At 40.2% G+C, this 23,830-nt stretch overlaps 1 protein-coding gene across 5 annotated transcripts in view; it reads left to right on the top strand.

Moving 5' to 3' along the window:
• Positions 1-23,830, top strand: part of LOC126457625 (glycerol kinase 2-like) — a 262,723-nt gene that overhangs the window by 238,573 nt on the left and 320 nt on the right. For all 5 annotated transcript variants that reach the window (XM_050094091.1, XM_050094093.1, XM_050094095.1 and 2 more), the window contains 2 exons: positions 9,076-9,219; positions 18,121-18,207. In XM_050094091.1, the coding sequence (XP_049950048.1) occupies positions 9,076-9,219; positions 18,121-18,207 (231 nt within the window). The remainder of the gene's footprint in view (positions 1-9,075; positions 9,220-18,120; positions 18,208-23,830) is intronic.

The raw sequence follows: 23,830 nt of genomic DNA on the forward strand, positions 1-23,830 counted from the left end.
CATGGTTAGTACACAATACCTTCTAAAGATAAAGGCTAGAAGCAAATAAAGAATTCATTGACAACAATTGTTTGGAATATAAATTATATGCATCAGTTGCTTTGTATCTGATATACCCTTTACATTTTTTTATTGTTCTACTTCTCTCATTATCTGAGGAAAAATTTCCCAAATCTGGAAAATGTTGCTGTTTGTGTCAGTATGTGTTGAGGATAATTCGATGAGGTTATTTTGTAATCTGCAGTGAACTGGCCCCAGTGGCTTATTTTCCAGCATTTTATGTTAATTATTGCAGTTCTGTAGCATACTTCATGTATGTGTTTCTATTGTTTTATCACACATTAGAAATAAATAAATATTGCATGATGTGCTGTGAAGTGCACTTGTCTTGGCAAATCCATCAAAACTTTGGATGGAGACTTATGAGATTGCCTACTTTGACTGTATAAGGCAATACAATAGTTCAGAAATTACTAGTATATATCGTAACCAGTCCATTGTACACGTTTCAAGGTGTAATACCTCAACATGATCTGCACATTTCCAACATGGTCTGATATGGCATTGAGTTGATTGTGAGTAATATTATGGTGTTCTAGTGATAAGTACTAATAACAACAAATAAATAAATAAATAGTAGTAAATCCAGAATGGAATGTAACAATATTATGAAAGGAATAGTTGCTGCTCACCATATAGCGGAGATGCTGAGTCGCTGATAGGCACCACAAAAAGACTGCCAGAAAGCGAGCTTTTGACCAACAAGGCATTGTCAAAAATGAACAACATACACTCACACATGCATGCAAATGCAAGTCACACACACATGACCACAATCTGTGGCAGCTGAAGCCAGACTTCAATCTGGCCAAAAGCTCACTTTCCAACAGTCTTTACTTGTGTTTGATGCCCAGCTCACATGGGTTCCTCATGTTACTCAGCTGAAGCAAAAATGCTGGCGGCACCTCAACGCCCTCCGCTGCCTTAGCCACACGTCTTGGGGTGCAGATCGCTGCACGCTGCTGCGATTGTACAGAGCCCTTGTGCAGTCCCGGCTTGATTATGGGTGCCTGGCCTATGGGTCTGCATCACCCTCAGTGTTGAAGTTGTTAGACCCCATACACCACTGTGGGGTTCGGCTTGCAACTGGCGCTTTTCGTACCAGCCCCGTAGATAGTCTACTGGTGGAGGCCGGGGTTCCCCCGCTGCGGATTCGCCGCCATCGTCTGCTCGCCGACTATGCTGTCCACGTCCATTGCTCGCCAGGCCATCCCAATCATCGCCTGCTTTTCCCTGCCATGGTCCTCCATCTGCCCGAACGGCGACCTAGGTCTGGGCTTTCCGTAGCTGTCCGTGTCCAGTCCCTGCTGTCAGAACTGGGGTCATTCCCTTTTCTGCCTCCCTTCCGGGTCCGTACACCTACGCCTCCCTGGTGTTTGTCCCGGCCGTCTGTCCGTCTGGATTTGGCACAGGGACCTAAGGACTCGGTTCCGCCTGTGGCCCTCCGTCGCCGTTTTCTTGCGCTCCTCGAATCATTTCCGGGCTGTGAGCCTGTCTACACTGATGGTTCCCTGGTTGATGGTCGCACTGCCTACGCCTTTGCTCACTCTGCCCATGTTGAGCAACGCTCCTTGCCGGCTGGCTGCAGTATTTTTACTGCAGAGCTGGTGGCCATCTTGCGCGCTCTTGAGCATATGCGTTTCTGCTCAGGTAGGTCCATCGTGATCTGCAGTGACTCCCTGAGCAGCCTTCAGGCCATCGACCGCTGCTATCCCTCCTCTCCTCTGGTGTCCTCCATTTAGGAGTCTGTTTCCGCCATTGCCCGTTCTGGTCGTTCGGTGGTCTTGGTCTGGATGCCCGGTCATGTTGGCATCCCAGGGAACGAACGTGTAGACAGGCTGGCCAAAGGGGCGATCGATGCCCCGGCTTTGGAGATCGGCCTTACGGCTCGCTACCAGCAGCTGGTGTTGCGCCGTAAGCTGATTGGGATGTGAGCTGCTGAGTGGCGTGGCATGACAGCCCCGAATAAACTGCGGGCTGTCAAGGGGACGACCGATGTGTGGCGTTCCTCCCTGCGGGCTTCTCGCAGGGACTCGGTAGTCCTATGTCGGCTGCGCATCGGCCATACATACCTGACACACGGCCATCTGTTGCATCAGGAGGATCCCCCCTTGTGTCGGTGTGGGTCCCGGCTGACAGTCGGCCACATTTTGCTGGAGTGTCCTCGACTGCTCACACTCCGGCAATCTTTTAATCTCCCGGGCACTTTGGCTTTGGTTTTATCCGACGATGCCTCCATGGCTGACAATGTTTTACATTTTATCCGTAGTAGTCCTTTTTATGGTTCGATTTAGGGAGGTCCTGCGCCTTTCCCTTTCTGTGTCTTTTGTCCTTGTGTCTGTTGCTGTTCTGGTGTGCCGTCAGATGGTTGACTCTTTCCCTTTTTTTTCTCGTGGTCAGTCAACCAGTCTCCGGCCATCCTCCTTTCTTCTGTTTCTTTCTGTCTGGTGTTCCTCTGTCCTGTTCTTGTCTGTAGTGTTTGTTGCTGCATGTGTGTTCTTTTAGCGCCTGGGGGGACGTCTCCTCCCCCTTTGGTTTTTACCTGCTCCGTTGATTTTCGGCTCGCCTGATTTTGGAATGGGGGACTGATGACCTTCGCTGTTTAGTCCCCCTTCAACATCCCAACAACCACCACCACCATCCAACAGTCTTTTTGCTGTCTATCTGCAACTCAGCATCTCCGCTATATATTGAGTGGCAACATAATATTAATAAATAAATAGTTGAAGATATAACAAAGTTACTTTAACTTGTAGCATAAACACCATTGCAAATTTCATCAAAATTTTGAGGGAACATTATGTTACTTTCAGTGTCTTTGTACTTTATTACATATTTACAAAACACTTGTAGAACAATGTTTAGTGTCCCAACCAAAACAAGAAGCTTAGGAATGTATCATTTGAAATAAACCCCTGTGGAATTTTACAAATTGATCCTGTGACATAACTTTATATTTGGACTGTGAACCAACTCTTGTTTGCTGCAAAACAATTTCTCTGAAATTGTTGGCAGTCAATTATTAATGCTAGAGCATGGTAAATAATTATAACGGACAAAATAAGTAGTTGTTACATATCATGTAAGACTTCTTGTAACTTAAAACTAAAACTAAAATGAGAATGTCACCTGCACTACTTAAAATTAGTGACACTTGATACATTTTTTTTAATGACACACTTATTAAAATTTTTGTAGACGGTATCCACATTTCAGTGTTACAAGGAAACAGTCCCTTTATAATGGATTCTGTGTGCATTGATGTTTCCTTTCATTTCACAAATCCATATTTAACAAAACAAGATTTTGTGTGTTCCGTTTGATACACTTTATTGCTATTATATGATGATTAGTTGCTCTTTCGCCATATCTGATAGTGATCTTTTTTTTTGGGGGGGGGAGGGGGGGGGGCTGAGAGAGAGAGAGAAAGAGAGAGAGAGAGAGAGAAAGAGAGGGGGGGGGGGGGGAGGAATTGTTTAATGCATATATCACTTCAAGCCCAGGAGGAAATCTAGAGTATTTGTCTTTTCTCATCATTCTTGACATCTTGGGTATTCCTGTAGTTCATGTTCCACATCTATACATTGCTATATTCAGGAAGTACATTTTCAGTGGTTTCTTACATAATTATGTTTCAATATGTGATATCAATAAATTTCATTCGGTGAAAAATGTTTGATTTTTCTGGCATCAGTGTGTTTGCTGACACAAGGACCTGTAATTTTGTGTCTTACATAGCAGAATTCATTCACTTCTAGCCTGTTGTTTCTGATTCATTACAAAGGTTATTTTATTTTCCATTAAATTTCATCACATTCTGTCTGTTATTTATCCTTACACAAGATTCTGTGCTGAAAAGGTGCCCATACCATTTAACATTTACTATAAACCTTCATAATTTCAATCAGAGAGGCTATGTGCCTGTGAACCTTAATGTTTCTATTGCATTGCTAGCTCTGTTCTGAGACTTATTTTACTTCCTTCATTGTCTCTCTAACATACAAAGCAACATAGTGGCAACAACTTACATTACCAAGTGTAAGGTCGGAATTACTTCTATGGTACTTACACTTTTTCTGAAGGCACGCTGATGTTTGTCTGGTAATGTTAAATTTATCTCAGTATTATTCTAGTCAGAAGTGGAATGTCAAACTGATTATCCAATAGCTTTCACCTTTACTTATTTGTCTTCTTAGGCAGCGCACCCACCAACATAATGTGACAAGCAATGTGATGTCTGCCACAGCAGATACATAGAAACGGTGTGCCAGTCACATGACATGATGCCAGTAGAAGTAATCTGGCACTGTGGCACCTTCAGATAGTGGTGTTCTGGCTTTACTCAGTTTTAGATAACATAAAGCTACAGCCATCTCTGTAACAACCTTTCGCATTCAATTTTGGGGAACCTATCGATAAAATTTTTTGATTGTTTCACACCTTACAGTCTGATACAACTGGATAATGAACTGGCTCTCTTTTTTATATTCCTTATAGTTAATTTGATATTTCAAATTTTAGCAAGTACCAAACATAATTTGAAAAGCTTGCAGTGCAAAATGTAATCGCTGGCCAGTTTACATTTGGTGCATTTTAGGTCCTTCCTTGCCACACACAAAATGTAGGTAATGTATCAAAACTGTTTTAACCATACCTCTTTTCAGTTCTGAGTAAATCAGTGATATATTTTAATATTTGACTGTGACAAGCTACGATTTGCCACACTTGACATTATGACCTCATGTTTATGTGGAGTTATGGCTCGTATTTTGCATTCATATATGGTTTATGAAATCAGTTACATTTTAAGTTAACATTGCATTAAGAGTTGTTTTCATTGTAAAACCAGAGGTACACAATCACAGATTAGCTTAGTTAACTACAGGCCGTATACATCAATTTTTCCCATTTGCACTAAGTTTTATCCACAAAACATTCAATAATTGTTTTTTACACATATTGTTGAACAAAATGGCATGTGTCCCAGCAAGCAATGAATGTGAAATGGGATTTTGCTATTGATATAACTAACATATTCTGTGTTCTGGACGTCATCAACTTTTACACATTTACTGCGAAAGCGTTTGAATTCCCATAAACTTGGATGAAAAAATAAGAAATGTCAGCAATAAGAAACAAAGATGCAATGGCGGCACACAATAGTTTCTGAGGAAAGACAAAGTTTTGTCGCTGCTGTGTCAGTCTTCTCATGGAGAGTGAGCAAGTAGCATAGCAAATAGCAGCACAGTCTCGCATTTTTGCACCCTGTGGTTAACTCCAATCTTATGGTGTTTCTTCCATTATCTTTGTTTGTTTGTTGTAGAAGTATGTGACATCAATATTTTGTGATATTATGAAATAGAATGGAATTATTGACAAAAGAAATAAGTATTTCAAATCTTATTAAAAACACACTTTATCATAATAAATATAAATTCTAGTATTTCACTTACCTTATATAGTGGGTCATTTTTGTCAATGAATTTGTGGCCGAGACATCTGTGGAAATACTGAGAATACATGCAGTTTAAATATTTACCAATGTCGACTCAGTAATTCTAGAAGAAATGAGCTGATTGTTACTGGAAAGTAACTGTATTGGTGACTTAGATGGAAAGCACATCAGGAGTAAAGTGCCTGCTAAATCTGGATCAACAGTCCAGTCTTGTTAGCTATTTTCAGTTGCAGATGTATTATTTTTTTATCAGCTGATGGTGGAGAGTATGACCATAACAGTGATGGAGAGTCTTAAAAGAAGTTAGTTTTAGCGAAACATTGGTAGAACATCTGCTTCCTTTTCCAGAATCTAAAACTTCACTATCATGAAATGCATAATAAGACTACATCCTCATAGACAGTTAACTTATGAAAGGAGTATCTTTAACTGTGGATAATCCACAGGGGAAGAGGACTATGGAAAGTTCTTTTGAAATGTTAAGAGTCGAAGATCCTGGTATTGGATGCTTCATTGAATTGTGACAGGAATAAAATCGGTGTGGTAGATCAAGTCATTTGTTTCATATACTTTACATGGATTTTTGGTGGTGTATATTATAAGTCATCTGTGCAGCACAGTGTGGACCACCCTACTACGAACTCACATCAAAACGCAGAAAACAAACAGTGACCTAAAACAATGGTCTGGAATTGAGTAATCCAATCTACAAATTTTTTCATAGCCCAAATGGAGCATTGTCTTGTCAGAATGAAGTACGTTCTGTTATTATGTTAGATCCAGGAAATCAGTGAAGAGATTTGCAGATGTGCTTTATAGAAAGCCATTTTATGTAATACTGTTTAGTTCTGTATATTAATTCTCTCCCACAAACAAATTACATGAATTCCAGCATCTATGATATTTCACATGTGCAGTCTGCTTGGCCACACCCTGCCACCTGAGCTTGACTAGTGGACTAAGGTGAATAAGCTATGGCCAGGCTGCAAGACATCCTGCATGTCACATCTGCCTACCTTCTCTCGGGTGGACGTATGGTTTAGAACAGCCTCCAGTAGACTGACAAAAATGAATACTGAAGTCAAAATTGTTCCTCATTTTCCTGGGTACAGAGACAATTGCACAACCAAAGGAGAAATGTTTATAAACTGCAAGTACAGGGTAGCATTTCTCCTGGAAAACCTGGAATTCTCAGGGAATTAGATTTTACCTTGGAAAGTCAGGAAAACCACAGGGAATTTCCGGAATTTTGTAAAATCTCAGGGAATTATGTTTTTCAGCATAGCATTGAGATTGAATTTATTGAATTTTGTAAATCATAAATTTTAAAATTGGATATTCATAAAAAACAGAACACCTTTGGAGCTTTATATTCACAGAACATGTGCATTTGTATGTTCTGCAGAAATGATTAGTATTTCAGTCACCTTGGTTCATAACACGTCCTGCTGCCCAGCAGGCACAGGGTCCGCCATAGGCCCTGATAACTTCTTCCATGTGTGATGGCATTGCCACGTATAAAGTGCAAATGGCATCCTGTGGTATAGCATTCATGTTACATTCACCTGGTTCCAAAGTTAATCTGTCACACCACTACAATACCAGTTGTTGCACCATATCCCATGCATTTCCAACTGATGAAAAGTCTGGTAATCTGGTGAACCAGGGCAAAAGGCTGACATCCTGTGACACCATGAAGGCACATGTTCATGCAGACCCATGTGGTTGTGCATTGTCTTGCTGAAAAATGACATCTGGGGTGTTGTGCAGAAAGGGTATGGCTACTTGTTGCAGGATGTCTTTCATGTAGATCACACTGGTCACAGTGCCCTGGACATGCACCAACTGTGATTTGTGGTTGTGCCCAATAGCACCCTACATCACATGGCCTTGAGTTGGCACTCTGTCTAGTAGGAATGCAGTCACTATGATGCTGCTCCCCTCGTCTGTGGCGAAACAAATTGCGGCCATCATTTTCAAACAAACAGAACCTGCATTCGTCCAAAAACACTATCTGATGCCAGTCATGTTACTCCAAGCACCATTGCTGTCTAGCATGTTTCTGCACATTCATCAGAGGTAGACGGAGAAGTGGAGAAGGCGTAAATAACCCGTGCTGTAATGAACGGCAACAGACTTTCACACCCTGATTGTATATGATGTGTTAGACTGTTCCACAGTTGTGCTAGAGCTGAGGTGGCTGCAGCCTGTCCTGCAATGAGGTTCAGGTGACGTGTCGATCTTCTTGGGGGGTGGGTTCAGGGTGGTGCAACCTGACCCATTTCATTGTGTTCTACGGCTTTCCATGAACCATTCTGCACACACCTGTTGCACTGCTGAAACACTTCGTGCCACACTAGCAGCAATTTCCTGGGTAGATGCATCACACTCTCTCATGCCAATAACATGCCTTCTTTCAAACTCACTGATTTGACAGTATGGTTTGTGCATACGTCTGCGAGACTTCCTGCATGTCTGCTTAAGTCACACTGATCCAATGCCTTTCGTTTATAGTGACAATGAGAGCTTCAGGCACATTTTACTGGTTGGTGGTGTTACACTATGATATTGATGTTGACCCCGAACCTGTGGGGCGAGATGGCTCAAATGCTAATCATTTCTGCTGAATATACTAATGTACATGTTCTGTGAACATGAACGTCCTATCTCTAGTCATTCAAGGTGTTCTTTTTTTCTGAACATGAGCGTACTTCATATTGCAAAGCATGTTAATTATATTAATATTATTCCGTATAAATTATCAAACCTTGAAAGCTGCAGTTAAACTATTGCCTGTGGCTGGTGTACAGCCCAACTAAGAGGAAAGACAAATTGTTATTATGGTATGCTACATCCCCGCTCACCGTTAATTCATCAGGAGCTTCTTGACACTATCTTCCTTCTCATATGTGGAATTCTCAGGGACTCTTTTTTTTCCAAGTTCAAGTAGCCACCTTGAAGTAGCACAGACATGGTGCATAGCAAAACGTGGTGCATGCCACATCAGCTGGCAGTGGTGAGAAACACCATATGATCCAGATTCCGTTATGTCATTTCAGTCTGGTAGGTGCTGTTTCATTAGACTGTGGGTGTTTCATGTAAAGTTACAGGGCTAGATGCATGCCTTGTACCACACTGTGTACCAAGCCAATTGCCAAATAATCCCAGTGGTGCTGTGCCTTTGGTAACATGATTAAATATTTTCAGGAAATCTGAGGCTAAGTCTGGTGTCCACATTTTGGTCACCAGATGAAATAACTCTGGTTCATACATTTTCCACTGATTTAAGTAACTCTGACCTGAGACCAAACAGGTCAGAAGAAATTATGTTAGCTTCATTCAGTGCCCCATCAAACTGTAATCACATTTTTTTTTCAGCCTCCTCTCCTCCTATCATATTGCTGGATCTTTGTCCTGTCCAAGCTTCTGGTACATCTCTAATAACCTCATTATTTACACATTGTTAATACTAAGCTTCAGTGTTTGATTTATTTATTCATGGGATCTTTGCACTTAGACATGTTTTTTGTTCACTTATTTCGAGAGTTTGTTTTTTCCAGCCCGCTCAAGTAAACGTGATGTCTCTTCACTGGGAGTGGCAATTGCAGCTGGTCAGGCTGAAGGGATTGGTGTTTGGAAGATCTCATATATCAGCCAGAGTTCACATCCCAGTAAAATTTTTGAACCGCATGTGTCTGATGAAGGTAAAGAAAAAAATTTTTTAAGTAATTTTACAGTTTTTCCATTAAAATAATTTCACTAAATATTAATAAATACTCCCCGTTAGGTCATTATACTTCAGAGATGAATCATACTTTGTATCTGTACTAAGCAGGGATAAAACCATGTTAGAATGTTGTCAGACACTGCTATGAGCAAACATATTGACTCTAAAGTTCTGGCAGAAGATAAGGTCTTTTTAATTTTATTATACAATTTATTATAAATAGTCGTGGTGGTTGCTTCATTTGAGTGAGAGAGAGAGAAGAGAGAGAGAGAGAGAGAGAGAGAGAGAGAGAGAGAGAGAGAGAGAGAGAGAGACAGACAGACACATGACAACCTATTCTGGGCCAACTACATTGTCCCAGGACTGCAGGCCAACTGGGGAGAGGGTTGCTGTCAGGTGGAATCAGTAAGAGGAGCAAGGAGGTGGGAAGGGTCAGAGAGAAAGGAAGCTGTTGGATAAAAGGGAGTGTGTGCAAGGGAATGGCATAGTTGAACCCACCCTGGTGCAGGCAGATCTGTTGCGTGTGATACATGGTGAAGTGAAGTGGAGTAGAGGTGTGCGTAATACATGATAAAGTGGAGTAAAGGATTTACGGCGGAGTGTGGGAAGGGGGAAAGAACTGAAGAAGAGGGAGATAAGATAGAGAGAAGTCTGAGTTTAGATTAATAAAGTGAAGAAAGAGGTGTGGGGAGGGGGATGGAAGGGATATGAGATAAGGGCCACCAGAGATTGAGGCTAGGAGGATTGTGGTATTGAAAGATATATTGTAAAACCTATTTGCATCTACCTAATTCAGAGACGCTGGTATTGTGGTGACAGCGGGGAATGAATCAATTGTTGCGAGTTGTAAAGCAGCTGTTGAATATAAGCATGTTGTCCGTAGCAGCATGTTCTTTCTCCTGTTGGCCAACTTTATTTGTAGCAGCTATTTGCCCACTGGGTAATCAACTCTTTGCATTTGGCAACAGTTTGGTGATGACTATTAATGCAGCTGACAGCTGGTTGGTGATAATGGTCACATAAGAATGTGCAAATGTTGCAGCAGGGTTGATGTGACATGGCTGATTTCACAGGTAGTGCCTCTGTTTTTTTCCCATAAATATAATACATACAGCATGTACTAAAGAAATCTCCAAATTATTATTCAAACTTTGATATTCACTGTAAAGGCTACAGGTAGTTGATCACAACAGTGTAATAGTTCATTTAGATACGTTTTATTTAAAAAGGTATTAAAAATTCATAATTTGTAAAAACTGCCTACATTACACGAAAGTCACAATTCTGTTATTTCTAAAGATGATGATATCTTTTCTGAAAAGAGTGCAATTGAAAAGTTATCTTTACTAAAGTTGTTGGTTTCCAGACTGTTTAAACCTTAGAATCTAATCCTTTGAAAAATATTTTAGCAGCAGCATCGTTCCCAGAGTGGATCGAGGTCCTTTGGTTTGGAGCCAAGTGGAGGATTTCAACCAGAGGCTTCGTCGACTCTGTGACGGTCTTGGTTGCAGATTTCTAGACTTGCACTATTGGGTGGGTAATTGTAGGATGCCCCTAGATAGGTCAGGGATGCACTACTCAAAGGAAGCGGCTACTCGCGTGGCAGAGTATTTGTGGCATGCACATGGGATTTTTTAGGCTAGGCAGTAGTGAGAGGTGTCCTGATGAACACCAGTCGAAGTGCAGGCAGGGAAATCAGGACATGCTCAGTGTAAAGACACTTCAGCTATCAAGACAATAGCAGTAAATTTCCAGTGTTCGGAATAAAGTTCCTGAATTTACTGCCCTCCAGGAAGTGTGTGGCGTGCAAATTATTCTCAGGACTGAGACCTGGCTGAACCCTGAGATATGAAGTTCTGAAATATTTAGTGAGGGTTGGAACATGTATCGGAAAGACAGATTAGACACCGTAGGAGGTGGTGTCTTCATTGCAGTTGCCAAAAATATTGTGTCTACTGAGGTTGAAGTAGGGTGTGATTGTGAAGTTATCTGGACACGTTTAACAGGGCTAGGAGAAATAAAGTTAATTGTTGGGTGTTATTACCTACCACCAGGTTCCACCGTGACAGTTCTAGAATCATTCAAAGGGAGTCTACACTCTGTATCGCGGAAGTACCCGGATCATGTTATATTAGTCAGGAGGCGACTTCAACCTACCTAGTATAGACAGGGATGTCTATGGATTCATTACATGTGGTACAGACAAGCCGTTGTGTGAATTACTTTTGAACACATTATCCGAAAACTGTCTTGAGCAGCTAAATCAACAGCCAAAGCGTAATGGAAATATTTTAGATCTGGTAGCCATGAACAGACCAGACCTCATCGACGGTGTCAGTGTTGAAACAGGAATTAGTGATCATGATGTTGTCATTACAACTATGGTTATGAAAGTTAAAAAGTTGGTCAAGAAGGCTAGGAGAGTATTCTTACTTGAAAGAGCAGATAAGCAGTTGTTAGCATCCCACTTAGGAAATGAATCGACTTCATTTACTTCTGGTACGATGGATGTGGAAGAATTATGGGCAAATTTTAAACACATTTAAACACATTGTAAATCACGCATTGGAGAAGTATGTGCTGAAAAAGTGGGTTACGGATGGAAAAGACCAACCGTGGTTTAACAGTTCAATTCGGAGAATGCTCAGAAAACAAAGACAGTTGCACTCGCCGTACAAGAAAGATCGGGAGAATGAGGACAGGCAAAAGTTAGTAGAGATTTGTGCTGCTGTAAAAAGAGCGATGCGCGAAGCATACAACCACTGCCACCGTCATACCTTAGCAAAAGATTTTGCTGAAAACCCAAGGAAATTCTGGTCTTACGTAAAATCGGTAAGCGGGTCGAAGGCTTCCATCCAGTCACTCACTGATAAGTCTGGCATGGCAACGGAAGACAGCAAAACGAAAGCTGAAATTTTAAATTTAGCATTTGAGAAATCTTTCATGCAGGAGGATTGTACAAACATACCGCCGTTTGAGTCGCATACAGATTCCCATATGGAGGACACAGTGATAGGGATTGTGAAGCAGCTGACTAGGTTGAAAATAAATAAATCACCAGGTCCTGATGGGACTCCAATTCGGTTTTACAGAGAGTACTCTACTGCATTGGCTCCTTACTTAGCTTGCGTTTATCGTGAATCTCTTGCCCAACGTAAAGTCCCGAGCGACTGGAAAAAAGTGCAGGTGACGCCTGTATACAAGAAGGGTAGAAGGACGGATCCTCAAAATTACAGACCAATATCCTTAACACTGGTTTGTTGCAGGATTCTCAAACATATTGTCAGTTCAAATATAATGAATTTCCTTAAGACAGAGAAGATGCTGTCCATGCATCATCGTGGATTTAGAAAGCATCGCTCCTGCGAAACGCAACTCGCCCTTTTTTCACATGATATCTTGCGAACCATGGATGAAGGGTATCAGATGGATGCCATACTCCTTGGCTTCCGGAAAGCATTTGACTCACTGCCCCACTGCAGACTCCTAACTAAGGTACGAGCGTATGGGATTGGTTCCCAAATATGTGAGTGGCTCGAAGACTTCTTAAGTAATAGAACACAGTACGTTGTCCTTGATGGTGAGTGTTCATCAGAGGTGAGGGTATCATCTGGAGTGCCCCAGGGAAGTGTGGTAGGTCTGCTGTTGTTTTCTATCTACATAAATGATCTTTTGAATAGGGTGGATAGCAATGCGGCTGTTTGCTGATGATGCTGTGGTGTACGGGAAGGTGTCGTCGTTGAGTGACTGTAGGATGATACAAGATGACTTGGACATGATTTGTGATTGGTGTAAAGAATGGCAGCTAACTCTAAATATAGATAAATGTAAATTAATGCGGATGAATAGGAAAGAGAATCCCATAATGTTTGAATACTCCAGTAGTAGTGTAGCTCTTGACACAGTCATGTCGATTAAATATTTGGGCGGAACATTGCAGAGCGATATGAAGTGGGACAAGCAGGTAATGGCAGTTGTGGGGAAGGCGGATAGTCGTCTTCGGTTCATTGGTAGAATTTTGGGAAGATGTGGTTCATCTGTAAAGGAGACCGTTTATAAAACACTAATACGACCTATTCTTGAGTACTGCTCGAGCATTTGGGATCCCTATCAGGTCGGATTGAGGGAGGACATAGAAGTAATTCAGAGGCGGCCTGCTAGATTTGTTACTGGTAGTTTGATCATCATGTGAGTGTTACGGAAATGCTTCAGGAACTCGGGTGAGAGTCGCTGGAGGAAAGGAGCCATTCTTTTCGTGAATCACTACCGAGGAAATTTAGAGAACCAGCATTTGAGGCTGACTGCAGTACAATTTTACTGCCTCCAACTTATATTTCATGGAAAGACCACAAAGATAAGAGAGATTAGGGCTCGTACAGAGGCATATAGGAAGTCATTTTTTCCTCATTCTGTTTGGGAGTGGAACAGGGAGAGATGATGATAGTTGTGGTACGAGGTACCTTCCGCCATGCACCGTATGGTGGATTGCGGAGTATGTATGTAGATGTAGATGTAGATCAGTGCCTGCACGAATTTACACTACATAAAATCATTTGTATTTTATGTTAATATATAAAATTCAATAACTATGTATTTTATCATTGTGTAGAAATAGTGTTACAAATGTCTTTAAATGGACATTGTGAACAACACCACAGTCAGTCTGTCCAGGCAGGCTATAGTAATGCACTTTCAGAGGTATACAGGGTGTTACAAAAGGGTATGGCCAAACTTTCAGGAAACATTCCTCACACACAAAGAAAGAAAATATGTTATGTGGACATGTGTCCGGAAACGCTTACTTTCCATGTTAGAGCTCATTTTATTACTTCTCTTCAAATCACATTAATCATGGAATGGAAACACACAGCAACAGAACGTACCAGCGTGACTTCAAACACTTTGTTACAGGAAATGTTCAAAATGTCTTCAGTTAGCGAGGATACATGTGTCCGCCGTCCATCGCATGGAATCCCTGACGCAGCCCTGGAGAATGACGTATTGTATCACAGCCATCCACAATACGAGCACGAAGAGTCTCAACATTTGGTACCGGGGTTGCGTAGACAAGAGCTTTCAAATGCCCCCATAAATGAAAGTCAAGAGGGTTGAGGTCAGGAGAGCGTGGAGGCCATGGAATTGGTCCGCCTCTACCAATCCATCGGTCACCGAATCTGTTGTTGAGAAGCGTACGAACACTTCGACTGAAATGTGCAGGAGCTCCATCGTGCATGAACCACATGTTGTGTCTTACTTGTAAAGGCACATGTTCTAGCAGCACAGGTAGAGTATCCTGTATGAAATCATGATAACGTGCTCCATTGAGCGTAGCTGGAAGAACATGGGGCCCAATCGAGATGCTACGTACTGATGTGCTTGATGCTAGTACTGTAGAGCAGTGGGTCACATGTCAACACAAGCACCGAAGTCAACATTACCTTCCTTCAATTGGGCCAACTGGCAGTGAATCGAGGAAGTACAGTACATACTGACAAAACTAAAATGAGCTCTAACATGGAAATTAAGTGTTTCCGGACACATGTCCACATAACATCTTTTCTTTATTTGTGTGTGAGGAATGTTTCCTGAAAGTTTGGCCGTACCTTTTTGTAACACCCTGTATAATTGCCAACATGTGTGATGTATGTGCAATAAAATATGTGCTGTTGTCATTGATTCAAGTTCAGTAAGATATTTATGAAAAATTAGCAATAAGAACAGTTTATTGAGTATGGACAGTTCATCATAGCACTTCTAAAATTTTGTTAGATTCTTTGTAATCTGTGACAGTACTGATCTGTTGTGTTAAAAGTATATGAAAGCTGATTGAGTACATAAATTTGAAGATCCACTTTGAGAGAATTGTGTAAAGTTATTTAAAGCTCACTTAAAACTCTCAGCAATTGGCAGCTGGACCATAGGAGAAGATTACAGAACACAATTGAAAGCCCAGTAAACACACAATATAACTGTGCCAAGATTGAAAGAGGACATACTGGGGGGAGGGTGCATAGCCAGGTCTTGCACTTTTGACCCATATGGCTAGGAGTTGGGAGGTGGTGTGGCACAAGGATGACAAGGATATTTTGTAAGTTGGGTTGACAGCAGACTACTACTATGAGACACATGGAAAAGATTTTGGGAAAGATGCTACTACTGTTAGAGCCTGATGAAAGTTAGTTGAAGTCCTAACTGAAACAACTTAATCGCACATCCTTATCCATTGTTCAAAAGCCCAGCTGTTATCAGTCTCGCTTGCATGCCTGTTGACCTCTCGGAGCCGAAACCGTATTGGAGAGTCCAAATGAAAGGAATTATCCTTTCATTATTTGTATTTCACACAGTGTTTTTTGATATCATTTCAATCCTTATGCTTCCACTGCTTTGACTTTAGTTTTTATGCAACATGCGAATAAATTCTGGAAGCTTCTGCTCGAATGCATTTCAGATTAGTTGGCTTCAATGGCCACCAGGGATGTTTAAATTACATATTACAGCACCTTTCCAGTTGTGTAAGTTGTAACTTAACAGTATGCAGTACTAGGTACACTCAGTTTGTGATCTTTCAGAATAATATACTGTTATTTCTGGATAATTGTGCTTTCCACCCAGGAATGACTAGGAAAAGTGTGTGGTAGTGTGATTTTAAATTTGTACAAATTGTAACTGCATATTTGCTACATGTTTACTTCTGAGCATTTTCCTGAATTCTTAATATTTTTAGCTGTAAATTACACACGTGTCCTACACCTGAGGTTACTACATTCACGTACGTTCATTTCTTGTTATAAATGCTGGTATACATTCAGTACAGTAGTGTTATTAGTTTTCATGAAAAACTGTAAATAGTAGTAGCTGTCTTGCATGTCAAAAGAAACTAGTAATACTTCAGCATCTGTGTGAAAGAAACTGAAAGATAATTCCAGCTTAGTTTTAGGGTTTCTTAGTGAAAATTACTTCTTTCGTATTTGTAAATTTACAGAATTTAATTATTGTTTTACTTACATTACTCATAAATGCAGTATGCTAAATATAACTCCCTTGCATCAATTTAACTAAATAATCCTGTCTTGGCTGCCTCTTGTCTCCACTTAGGCTTGGTGACTAATGTTGTTACCATCAATTTCTCCAGTCGACACACTCGGAAACTCCTGTAATAAATACTAAAACACAGTGGCCAATTCCCAGAAAATTTTTTTCAAAGTTTTAACTGCACTTTACATACTAGTTTAATGAATGCCTGAACTTGGATAAAAATAGCTCATTGGCAGTACACTTCATTTTTAATCTGCTGATCTTGGTTGAATCCCAGCTTCCATATTCCCCCCCCCCCCTTTAGTAATTATTTCAAGGATTTTTTAGTAAAATGAATAACCAAAACTATCTGAATGAAATCATTAATGATTTTAATTTATATTTGATGCGACTGTTTGTTAGATCAAATGAAATGACAAAGTTAATATTGTATTTTAAAATAGTTAGGTAATAGAAAATCCATTTTTAAAGGAGAAGTAAATATTAATGCAATACTGTTGTCATTAAAAAGTCGTCAGGTTTTTAACTATTATTATACGTGAATAGGAGCAAGTTGTTCATTAGAACCCTTATTTAACATGTTTATTCTGTGTAGAGTTTAACTGCTCATCTGTTACTACCAAAAGCATTTGTTTGTTTGCAAGATGCAACTGGTAAATTCAGCTCTCAAGTACAGCACACAGTAAATGAATATTGTCAAAGATATACAGATGTCATCAAAACCTGGAAAGCTAATAACTGGATTGTTCATTGACTTCCTTAACCATTGTCTGATGCCTAGTGCCGAGAAAGGAAGCTTCTGTTGATTACTGACTCTTGGAGTGGCCAAACAAAGCCAAAATTATATGATCAGGTTTTCCAAGATGAGAAAAAGTCACCAATGTGCATGATTAAAGCGATGCCTCCAAAATGTCCTCATGTTTAGTCTTGTGATACCTACTTTTATCAGCAAATAAAAAATCTTATAAAGCATATACAAAAATATTATGAAAAGGATAATTGGTACTCACTATATAGCTGTGATGCAGAGCCGCAGATAGGCACAAAAAAGACTGTCAAACATGTAAGGCTTGGGCCCAAAAGACATGCACACGTGACCACAGTTTCTGGATGCCAATACCAGACCTCAGCAGCCAGAGACTGTGGTCAATGTGTGCAAGTTTTCTCTCTTTCTCTCTCTCTCTCTCTCTCTCTCTCTCTCTCTCTCTCTCTCTCTCTCTCTCTCTCTCTCTCGCAAACGCAAACGCAAACGCAACCCAGACACATGACTGCAGTCTAAGGCAATTGAAACCACACAATATCAATCTTAACTCGTTTCCTTGTGCCTAACGAACAGTTGCATTATGTATAAACTAAAATCATTAATGATTTCATTTATGATAGTTTTTGTTATTCATTTTATTTAAAAACCCTTCTGGTTATTACCAAATGGAAAAAAAAAATTTGGCTGAAGCTCAGATTGAATCCAGATCAGCAGGTTAAAAATAAAGTGTTGTGAGCTATTTTTATATGAGTTGTGGTGTTCATTAAACTAGTATATATATATAGTGTGGGTAAAACTTTGAAACCTTTTTTCTGTGGATTGGCTGGCCTGTGCATTTTACTACTGCTAGAAGATAACACTCTTTAGGTAAACTGAAAGCCACACAAGCCTCACTTCAATCTAAATTTCCCAAGTCATGCTCTCCCCTTGTAGAGTTGAAAATAATAAAGAAGAAACCTAGAACACCTAGTATTACATTATTTTTAATGTGTAATGAACAGCAGCAATGCAGTCGGATGTAATATTATTATAATGTTTCTAACTACATGGCTTTCTGAACTTAATTTTTTTTTTCCACAGAACGGGACCATAGATACAACAAATGGAAAATGGCAGTTCAGAGAAGCCTAGGATGGGTCACAACAAAGAAATCTGTTGCAATGACAGGTTTGTATCTGTACTCCTATTCAAAAGAACCAAATCAAAATATAAGCAGAAAGTGAAAAGTCCTCAGCCTTGCAGAGGAAGACATTGGTATCAATATGTTTGTTATGTAGCACAATAACAAAAGTCAAATGTCAACTCGAGTACCTCAGTTTTAGATGATTGTAGTAGTGTTGTCTTTGTTCTATGCAAGTGGGTAATTGGAATACTGTAGTGTTATCAGATTGTGATCTTTCTTATATTCTCAGTGTCATTGATCAGTGGTGTATGTTTGGATGTTTAACCAAGTAGTTGATTCTATTCTTCTGTATGATATTCTGACAACTGACCAAATCGTCTTCAGGTTCTGTTGTTGTTGTTGTTGTTGTTGTTGTTGTTGTGGTCTTCAGTCCTGAGACTGGTTTGATGCAGCTCTCCATGCTGCTATGTCCTGTGCAAGCTTCATCATCTCCCAGTAATTACTGCAACCTACATCCTTCTGAATCTGCTTAGTGTATTCACCTCTTGGTCTCCCTCTACGATTTTTACCCTTCACGCTGCCCTCCAATGCTAAATATGTGATCCCTTGATGCCTCAGAACATGTCCTACCAACCAGTCCCTTCTCCTTGTCAGGTTGTGCCACAAACTCCTCTTCTCCCCAATTTTATTCAATAGCTCCTCATTATTTATGTGATCTACCTATCTAATCTTCAGCATTCTTCTGTAGCACCACATTTCGAAAGCTTCTATTCTCTCCTTGTCCAAACTATTTATTGTCCATGTTTCACTTCCATACATGGCTACACTCCATACAAATACTTTCAGAAACGACTTCCTGACACTTAAATCAATACTTGATGTTAACAAATTTCTCTTCTTCAGAAACGCTTACCTTGCCATTGCCAGTCTACATTTTATATCCTCTCTACTTCGACCATCATCAGTTATCTTGCTCCCCAAATAGCAAAACTCCTTTACTATTTTAAGTGTCTCATTTCCTACTCTAATTCCCTCAGCATCACCCGACTTAATTCGACTACATTCCATTATCCTCGTTTTGCTTTTGTTGATGTTCATCTTGTATCCTCCTTTCAAGACACTGTCCATTCCATTCAACTGCTCTTCCAAGTCCTTTGCTGTCTCTAACAGAATTACAATGTCATCGGCGAATCTCAAAGTTTCTATTTCTTCTCCATGGATTTTAATACCTACTCCAAATTTTTCTTTTGATTCCTGTATTGCTTGCTCAATATACAGATTGAATAACATCGGGGAGAGGCTAAAACCCTGCCTCACTCCCTTTCCAACCACTGCTTCCCTTTCATACCCCTTGACTCTTCTAACTGCCATCCAATTTCTGTACAAATTGTAAATAGCCTATCGCTCCCTGTATTTTACCCCTGCCACCTTTAGAATTTGAAAAAGAGTATTCCAGTCAACATTGTCAAAAGCTTTCTCTAAGTATACAAATGCTAGAAACATAGGTTTGCCTTTCCTTGATCTTTCTTCTAAGATAAGTCGTAAGATCAGTATTGCCGCATGTATTCCAACATTTCTATGGAATCCAACCTGATCTTCCCCGAGGTCGGCTTCTACCAGTTTTCAACACCTGCTTTCTTTGGGACTGGAATTATTATATTCTTCTTGAAGTCTGAGGGTATTTTGCCTGTCTTGTACACCTTGCTCACCAGATGGTCGAGTTTTTCACAACTGGCTATCCTAAGGCTGTCAGTAGTTCTAACGGAATGTTGTTTACTCCCGGGGCCTTGTTTCGACTTAGATCTTTCAGTGCTCTGTCAAACTCTTCACGCAGTATAATATCTCCCATTTCATCTTCATCTACATCTTCTTCCATTTCCTTAATATTGTCCTGAAGTACATCACCCTTGTATAGACCCTCTATATGCTCCTTCCACCTTTCTGCTTTCCCTTCTTTGCTTAGAACTGGGTTTCCATCTGAGCTCTTGATATTCATACAAGTGGTTCTCTTTTCTCCAAAGGTCTCTTTAATTTTCCTGTAGGCAGCATCTATCTTACCCCTAGTGAGATAAGCCTCTACATCCTTACATTTGTCCTCTAGCCATCCCTGCTTAGCCATTTTGCACTTCCTGTCGGTCTCATTTTTGAGACGTTTGTATTCCTTATTGGCTGTTTCATTTACTGCATTTTTATGTTTTCTCCTTTCATCAATTAAATTTAATATTTCTTCTGTTACCCAAGGATTTCTACTAGCCGTTGTCTTTCTACCTACTTGATCCTCTGCTGCCTTCACTACTTCATCCCTCAGAGCTACCCATTCTGCTTATACTGTATTTCTTTCCTGCATTCCAGTCAATTGTTCCTTTATGCTCTTCCTGAAACTCTCTACAACCTCTGGTTCTTTCAGTTTATCCAGGTCCCATCTCCTCAAATTCCCACCTTTTTGCAGTTTCTTCAGTTTTAATCTACAGTTCATAACCAATAGATTGTGGTCAGAGTCCACATCTGCCCCTGGAAATGTCTTACAATTTAAAACTTGGTTCCTAAATCTCTGTCTTACCATTATATAATCTAGTATCTCCAGGGTTCTTCCATGTATACAGTCTTCTTTCATGATTCTTGAACCAAGTGTTAGCTATGATTAAGTTGTGCTCTGTACAAAATTCTACCAGGCGGCTTCCTCTTTCATTTCTTAGCCCCAATCCATATTCACCTACTATGTTCCCTTCTCTCCCTTTTCCTACTGTCGAATTCCAGTCACCCATGACTATTCAATTTTCGTCTCCCTTCACTACCTGAATAATTTCTTTTATCTCATCATATATTTCTTCAATTTCTTCGTCATCTGCAGAGCTAGTTGGCATATAAACTTGTACTACTGTAGTAGGCATGTGCTTCGTGTCTATCTTGGCCACAATAATGTGTTCACTATGCTGTTTGTAGTAGCTTATCCGCACTCCTATTTTTTTTTTTTTATTCTGTTTTTGTTTTGTTAGCTGTGTTGTAATGTGTGCTCACTGCCCTGACTCCAAACAAACAACTCCATGCTAATACCTCTGGTCCATTGATTTCAAATGCTGTCAGACAAGAAGAATCTCTACTAAGCATTAAAACACCTACTGTTAGGGTTCTGAACGACTGAGTGCTAGGACTGACAAATTGAGTAGCCTTTTCATTCAAAATCAACAGTGCCTGAGGAAGCGGCGACGCATCATGGCACCAAAGCAGTGAGGCCATGATAGGTCGCTGGAGCTAGCTGGTACCGCATCTGTACACACAAGTCATCTAATTTTACATCTCCAGCTATACTTTGCAAACCACAGTGAGGTGCATGGCAGAGGGTACAACCCGTTGTACCAGTTATTAGCGTTTCTTCCCATTCCATTCAAGTATGGAGCGCAGGAAGAATGATTGTCTGAATGCATCTGCAAGTGCAGTAGTTATTCTCATTTTATCCTCATGATCCCTAAGTGAGTGATACATGGGCGAATGTAGTACATTCATGGAGTTGTCATTTAAAGCTAGTTCTTGGAACTTTGTTAATAGATTTTCTCTGGATAGTTAGTGTCTATCTTCAACAGTCTTAGAGTTCAGTTCCTTCAGTATCTCTGTGATACATATATATCTTTCTGCTTGCTTAGTTGTCTTTTGTACTTTGTTAATCATCGTTGCCACAACTGCTTCATGCTTAATGATACCAATTTCAATTAGGGCATCCTCAAAGAGGTCAGGTCTGTTTGTTGCCATTAAATCCAATGTATTTCCATTGTGAGTGGGGTTCCTAACGATCTGTTGTAGGTAGTTTTCAGAGACAGCATTTAGTGTTTCACAGGCTGTCTTTTCATGTCCACCACTAACAAAACTGTAATTTTCCCAATTAATTGTTGGATGATTAAAGTCTCCACCAGTGATTACAGTATGATTGGGGAACTTAACGTACAAGTGGACTGAGGTGTTCTCTGTAGTTTTTGGTTACATCAGGAGATGGGTCTGGTGGATAACGCAAGGAGCCAGTTATCATTTTATGCCCACCCCTGATATGACTCTTGCTCAAACAGTCTCAACATGCAGCTTCAACTTCTATCTTGTTGAATTGGAATTTCATGCCTACAGTGACAAATAAACCATCTACTTTTCCCATTTGCGTATCCTTTTGATATGCACCTAAATTTTTCCCAAAAATCTCAGTGCTATCAATTTCAGGTTTTGTCCATCTTTGTATACCTAGTATTATGTGAACTTCACTTCTTCTCATAAGCACTTCAATCTCTGACACTTTGTTGTGACTGCTTCGGCAGTTTACGATTAGGATTTTAATACTCTAAACTGTGGGAGCCATTTCTTTCAATCTTACACTGATACTTCTGGGTTTCCTGCTGTTGTTATCTGGATTGGATTGGATCAGATCGGATCGAGAGTCACCAACCTAAAAATGTGTGTGTGTGTGCGTGCACACGTGAGCGAGCCAGCTACCTGAATAGCAGCCTCTGATGCGTAGTGCACACCTGACTCATTTAGGAGGACTCTGCGCATACGTGAATCTGGCAGCTTCTGGTTGTCAGAAGAATTTTTCTGGCAAGTGTCTGGTTACTTGTTGCTACTGCTGATACAGCTAACAGCTGCCCTTCAAGCAGCCACATGGAACCAATGACCCAGTTTCTGCACCTCTCCCCTTGCCTCAAAACAAACATCCAGCATTGCTCTACCAATTTTGATTTTACTTACTGATAAAGAGATAGAAACTTGTACTGTCAGAAGCCAGTTAAAATGGCTAAGGTAACATATTTTGTCTTCTGTTTGCTGCACAAACAGAACACAACAAAAATCTAAGAAAGAGAAATGTAGTAAAATAAAGTGACAATTGTAGCATTAAATGTGAACAGGGCCACCAGTTAAGTACCTCTGACTATGGTACCATTATGCAGAGCCTATCTTCATAATTGAAGCATGCTTAATTGCTGGTGTTCAACTCAGTATTGCCAATCTGAATGCAGGTGGCAGAAATTTAATATTTGCCCGACAAGGGGAACAGAGAGACAGTAGCATAAAGTTCCTAATTAACACATTTTCACAGTCATGGATTAAATACTAACTTTCTCCATAGTGAAAGCAGACATTTCACAGATCAAGAAGCATATTACTTTCTCCAACTTATACCTATCAAAATGCTCAAAAGAGCAAAATTAGAGAATTTTAGAGGTGTACAGAGCAATACCAACAATTTTTCATCACACACACACACACACACACACACACACACACACACACACACACACTCACACTCACTCTCACACTCACTCACTCACTCAACATATGGAAAAGGAAGAAGAGAAACTGCTTCTGCTACATAGTGAATCCCACACCACATGCTATATGATAGTTTGTAGAGTACAGACGCAGATGTGGGAAAACAAATTTCATGCTCATTTAATATTTATTAATTTTCATTTACAGAGATAAAAATGAAATACTGGAAACAGGCAAAGACTTATTGTTTCAAAATCATACTTCTTATTGTACAAAAACTCTACAAGACTGGAAAATTATGCTGTGCTTAAGGACACATACTGTCCATTAATTTTTCAGTCTTTTTGTTACACCTGTATGAAAATGTTAAGATCTGTTGTGTCTTAAAGTGATTTATTTGGCGAGTTTAATTTTTGTCTG

This window comes from Schistocerca serialis, chromosome 2 (genome assembly GCF_023864345.2).
Source record: "Schistocerca serialis cubense isolate TAMUIC-IGC-003099 chromosome 2, iqSchSeri2.2, whole genome shotgun sequence".
In the NCBI taxonomy this organism is placed as follows: Eukaryota; Metazoa; Arthropoda; class Insecta; order Orthoptera; family Acrididae; genus Schistocerca; species Schistocerca serialis.